This window comes from Alligator sinensis, unplaced genomic scaffold, assembly GCF_000455745.1.
Source record: "Alligator sinensis unplaced genomic scaffold, ASM45574v1 scaffold119_2, whole genome shotgun sequence".
NCBI lineage: Eukaryota > Metazoa > Chordata > Crocodylia > Alligatoridae > Alligator > Alligator sinensis.
In genome coordinates, this window is record NW_005842242.1 from 1,833,802 (window position 1) to 1,839,801 (window position 6,000).

Below are 6,000 nucleotides of genomic sequence, written 5' to 3' on the forward strand. Positions count from 1 at the left end.
AGGTATTTGAAGACTGTTATCAAATCCTCCCTCAGTCTTCTCCAATCCAGGCTAAATAACCCAGTGCTTTCAGCTTCCCTCCTAAGTCTTGCTTCCAGGCCCTAATAATTGTTATTGCTATGTGCTGGCCTCTTTCCTAATGGTGCACATCCTTCTTGAAGAATGGGTCCCAAATCTGGACTCTCTATTCCAGGTGAAGCCTCACCAATATTGATAGAATGAAAAAATCAGTTCCCTGATTTCCAAAGGACACTCCTATTAATACAACCCAGTATGCTGTTGGCTTCCTTTTTTACAACAAGAGCATACTGTTGGTTTATATAGAGCTTTTGGTCCATTGCAACTCCCAGATCATTTTCTGCAGTACTGAAGCCTAGCCACTCATTGTCCAATCTGTATTCGTGCATGCAATTATTCCATCCCAAGGGCAGGACTTTGTGCTTGTCCTTGTTGAATCTTGAGGCTGTGTTGTAGCCTCCGTTTTGGGATATGTTGATATGTAGCATTGTCATTTGTTGTTATGCATCAATTGCATTCCAGCCCATTAATGACTGAAATAATGGCATGCATTCAGATGTCAGTGAAGGCTTTGCAAATATCACGGTGATCTCAAAATTTAGAAAGAATAAGGACAAGAATTAGGTGGTTTCTACACGGACCAGAAAACGTGTCAGGGGAAGGTGGATACAATAGCAAGTGACTGTACTCTGTCCTTCAGCTCATGAGGCTTTAAGCCGTTCAAAGCCTCTCAATAGACTGCTTCCTTTTCTTTACTTGCCTTTATCAGATGAGTGGAAGTTGCATTGAGCAGATTGTCCACAAAGGAGGATGGGATATTATTACAGCATACTGACATATCTTTGCCATGCTGCGCACCCCAGATTTGCAATGCCCTAATTTTAGAAAATGTAACATTAAAGTTGATTTGAACGATGCAAAAATAACAACAACAAATAAGCATTTGGTCCGAACCAAGCCCACTTCATATCACCGTTGATATTTAACTGCATTTGCCTGAAAAGGAAAACAAATAATTAAAAATAAGCAAACAGAAACAGGAATCCAGCATCTCTGTGACATCTACTGTGTCCCAGCACATGCTGTGTGTATTTATAGTCAAGTGACAAAATTATAAATATTTGATCATGGCAGAACAGAAATGTAATAAAGATTGAGCACATCCCTTAAACACACAGCTGCTTGGATGTGCGTGTTTGAAGGTTATCTTCATGTTTCTGGGCCTGCAGTGATCTTTACATAGGCAGATCTGTTGAGCTGGGTCCAACAGGTTGGGAACCTTGCCTCGATGAAACCGCCTCAAAAGAAGCTTTATGCTGATCCCCGAGCAGCTGAGTTGCATGAGCTATGACCTGTATCCTTTTTGTTGGTTTAAACACAGTACTTGCAACCTGCTGATGTCCAGCTGAAGTCAGTGAGAAGATTTCTGTTGGGCTCAATGGGCTTCACAGAAGATTGTAATCCCCCCGTGCCACTTTAGGTCATCCACACTCAACTCTCTTACCACGTCAAGGAGGGCAGAGTCATGCTTCCAGGTGCAACGCTTGCAAATGTTTTTAAAAACGGGCTAGCACAGGAAGGACCAGAGGCATGCCTCGTTCTCCTCCATGTCTTGGCAACCTATGTGAATATGGATACCATGGCTTTCTTAATCCAAAGCACCCACAAAGCATTGAGCACCAGTGGATTGCGATTAAAAACCATGTACATCCTTGACCAATATGTTTCTGTTCCCTGCGCTTTTCAATGCATGGCAAGGGAGGGGAGGGGAAGGACAGGGAGGATTTTCAGGTGTTTTTTTTACTGTGCTGTTGCACAGATAAAAATGACAGGTGAAAGATGGGCTTGAGACCATGCCTCTCTCCAACTACACCGTTGAAGGTCTTTGAATGCCCTAAGTGGCATTTGGGGGGCTTCATTGTGTCGGTTTCTGCCTTCATAATAATTGCTTCCGAACCAGAGTGATTTATCTTGACTTGCTTAACAATGTACATGCACTCGATCAGTAAATTGATGCTGGGGTTCCCCCCCCCCGACCCTCCGCCTCTTCGAAAAAAAAAATGTTAAAGGATACTGTGATCTGCTCAGTAATAATCACACACATTTCCCATCATTTAGGTCTGTAAGAACTCCTGACATTTGAAGCTGTCCTACCGAGTTGCCGTGGCAACAAGAAAAGGAAAGCGTCAGATCCGAAGATTGCAGTTTACAGTTACTGTTCTTCACTACTAGGCCTCAGTTGCTCCAGATTCAGTTTAATTTGCCACCTCACTTAGTCTGCCCGACTGTACGTCAGTGTTTGACAGCCTCTACCCTTACATTCGTTTATTAATGGATTCCTCTTGCGAGATGCAAGGTTTATGAGAATTTTCACTGAATGTTAAAAGACCATAATATCTAAACTTGACCTTCTCGGAGCAGAATACCGAATGACTCCATTTTTTTTCTATCTGTTGACTTGTTGCTATTCAACTGTTCAAAAAATATTTTGTCTGTGGGTTAGTATTTGTATATGTATGAGTGTATGTATATATATATATTTATAGAGAGAGAGAAGAGATATACAATAGGTTTAGCTTTTATATGACATCCATCTGAAGTTTTAAGAGGGCAAGGATAGAGTAACGCAGGCACAGATGAGTGATGCTAACCATCCTGTTCTAGCTAAACCCATTGTATGTGCTGTTTATACAATGGTGCGATGAAAAGGAGAGAACCTACTGCAACTGTATTGTTAAAAGAGCCCGCTTGAGTGGCACCAAATAAAGTCTATCGAGCGCTCCACAATGTCACTTCTTGTACTTCAGGTTCAGCAAAGAAGAGGTGCAGATTCCCACGTCTGCATTTCTAATTGAGATTTCTTTCCTTTAACCCCAGGTGGAACTGATGATACAACCCCAGCATCTCTTCCCTCCGGGCCCCAGTGGCAACAGGGCTGGAAGATCAGGGAGGCTCTCATTGATAAGAGCATAAAGCAGTCAGCTGGTGCTAACATATTATGGGTCAAAGAATATCAGGGCACTGATTGTAGAGGAGCCTTAAACCAGGCATTTTCTACTCCTGTAGATAAATACTTGATGGCCCAGTTGAGGAAATGTAAAAAGCTCGTGCCAGCGCTGCGGGGGCAATCAGGCCGGTAGATGTCTACATGTCAGAAGGACTGAGCATAACGAGTAATGGCATTGCTCAGAAGCCCTGATCCACCCTCTTCCAGCTCCCCGACCACAGAGGTCCGTTCTCTCTCAAACTCCATGCAGCTCCCAGAGCACAGAGAGGAAAATAGATCCCTTATCATATAAATGTGTTCATATATATAGTTTGGTTTGAATATATGTGTATATATATATATATATATACACACATACATACACGTGTACACGCGCACACACACACCATTTCCAAATAAAAGTAACACAAGCATTTCTTCGTGTGTGTGAAATGAACCACGCTCGTTTGCAAACGTGGAAAATCGAGGGCGTTCATTATATATGAATAGGAAAACTTTTTTTTTTTTTTTTTAATTCTGTGAGCAAGTCAGGTAAAAGAAAACTCCTAACTGTATCAAGACAACCATCCTGTTAATAAATTGTAAATGATCCATCAGAGCTCACACCAAATTTTTATAAAATTAACAAAAAAAAAAGAAGAAAAAAAAAAAAGAAAAAAAGAAAAAAATACTAGTGACAGACTGTGGCTTTTACTAGAGCTTGCCAGTAACTAGGGTAAAGTAAGTGTCTTAGAATATTTTAATAAACTTGCTTATTTAAAGTTTAAACAAACAACAAAAAAAGGCTTTCTTATGCAATAGAACTTTGCAGCTGCATTCTTTAGTTAGCATTTTTATGGTACCTATGGGGCATACTGTATGTTGTCTTTACTACAGCAAAATTATAAGCATACCTTCCACATCATGTATATGTTTCAGTAGTAAAGCTTTTTGGAAGCATAAAAAAAAAATAAAACCCAGCTCCAAACATCCATTTAGTTTCTCATGATGTCACACTAGATATTAAATGTGTCTTGGTGGTTAAAAAAAATCGCTGTATAATAGCTTTTTCTCTGACTTCCTGTATTGTACCAAATATGACAAGAACCAGTTTGGGGGTTTTTTTGATCTAAAATGTTAATAATAATGGTGGCAGCAGTAAAGTTAGTGTGTGTTGTGGACTGTCCAAATTTGGTAGGCCTCTTGATAAGACAGAATCTGCCTCCATGCAAGAACCTATTTTGCTTGCAGTCCTGACCCAAGGAGACCTCCCATTGACCTTGCTCCTCTCACAGTGCACTTAGATGTTTAAATTACCCAAGTGGTACCTGGAGGTTATTTGGAGTATCTGCTGGTTAAGAACTTAGGATCAGGCTGGTCGGCAGCTACAGGCACTTAAGCAGGAAGTGCCTGATCTCAAGTATTACTCCTTCATTAACATGGGCATGCTTTCATTCCACAGCTTCTCTCCCTGCCACTGCATTAGGCCAATGCTGCTACTTTACTGTCACGTACAAAACAAGCATTAATGCAAAGTCAAACTAACGAACAAAAATTAATGTTATTTATCAGTAGACGATTTTTCCCTGTGGGGAACTACATCCTGTGCCTTGGTTGCCCAAAATTCAACCTGTATGTGATGATGACGGCACAGAAAAAATATTCTTTTCTAATGGCATTCTCCCTGCTTTGCCAAAAGAGAGACTACAAGTGACTTCAATGTGCTAGTGAGAATCCCTGCTGCTTCTCCAGACCAAGGGTCTAACCACCCATTTTGCATCATCTTAATGAAACGCCAGATCAGGACTGAAAGACATCCTTTCTCTCTAGAGTTCCCTCCTACTGGCTTGCTATACAGTAAGAGATCCTATGCAAATAATATTGTAGCCTTTCACCTAAATGAAGGGTGGGTATCAGTGCAGATATTTTCTCAGTGAAAGCTCAGGATCACAGAGGCACCAATGTTTTCATTCACCATTACACCCTTCTCATTTTCACCACCTAAACTGATGGTATTTTTTGCAAACTGCTCTGCCAGGCTTTCATATTCACGTGCCTGTTGGCTTCAGCCCAGACTAGACTCTGAACATCATAAGCAGACCCCCCCCAAAAACCCCAAAAGAGATGAAGTACTCATGTTAATGTTCCTCCCTCTCTTCCCCCCCACTTATATTTAAGAAAGGGCCTCTTCCAGGAACCCATTATGTGACATCTGACAGCCTTATTCAAAGAGGTGCTCCATTAGACTCTATGGGACTGCTTATATGAAGAAGGCCCTTAAAAAATGTCATCTCCTGAAACCCAGGAAATAAAAGAATTTGTAAGCATTTCACAATACCATGTAAAAGCAGGAAAGATTAAACATTTATACTTTTTTTTTTATGATGGATTAAGTTTAAAATGTGTTTAGACATAGCATGCTTATTTTATATCCTAGCAGTTATCAGTTATTTTAACCTATTTTAGTTGCTACATTTATTTCAGTCTAAGTGTGTATGCTTATATATATATATATATATATATATATATATGTGCATACAAATATATGTGTGTATGTGTATATACATACATATAGAAAATTTTGTATATGCAACATTTTTTCGCATTTAGAAAGGTACTGAATTGAATCATTTTCACTTTGACACACGCAGAAACCCACACCAATACAAATCATTTCGTTTCAAGACCAGTATTTTCTGGTACAACACAAATCTAGTCAAACAGTTATTAAGTTAATCAAAGACTGGTGTTTATTAGCAGGGTAAATGTGTCATATTCAGTGTGCTTGCTAACTGAAACACTGTCAGTACGCCTCGTGAGTGTGCTTGTATTATGCCTATGTGCATATATTAATGTACATTTTGTTCAGTAACTGCAAGTCTGAAAGATTAAAACAAAAGGAGGAAATCAGCTGAATTTCTTAGTGGGTGTCAAGTAAGATTTAGATGACAGTGGAACAATGTCTGGGTAATATGCCTGCTGAGCTATATTCTCAT

General features: G+C 39.9%; 1 protein-coding gene across 1 annotated transcript in view; it reads left to right on the forward strand.

Moving 5' to 3' along the window:
* The window catches only part of CDH13 (cadherin 13), a 744,241-nt gene extending 740,247 nt beyond the window's left edge, over positions 1 to 3,994 (forward strand). Inside the window, exon 14 of the mRNA XM_006027433.3 lies at positions 2,137 to 3,994. Within this exon, the coding sequence (XP_006027495.1) occupies positions 2,137 to 2,144 (8 nt within the window). The 3' untranslated portion in view covers positions 2,145 to 3,994. The remainder of the gene's footprint in view (positions 1 to 2,136) is intronic.
* Positions 3,995 to 6,000: the final 2,006 nt, after the last annotated feature.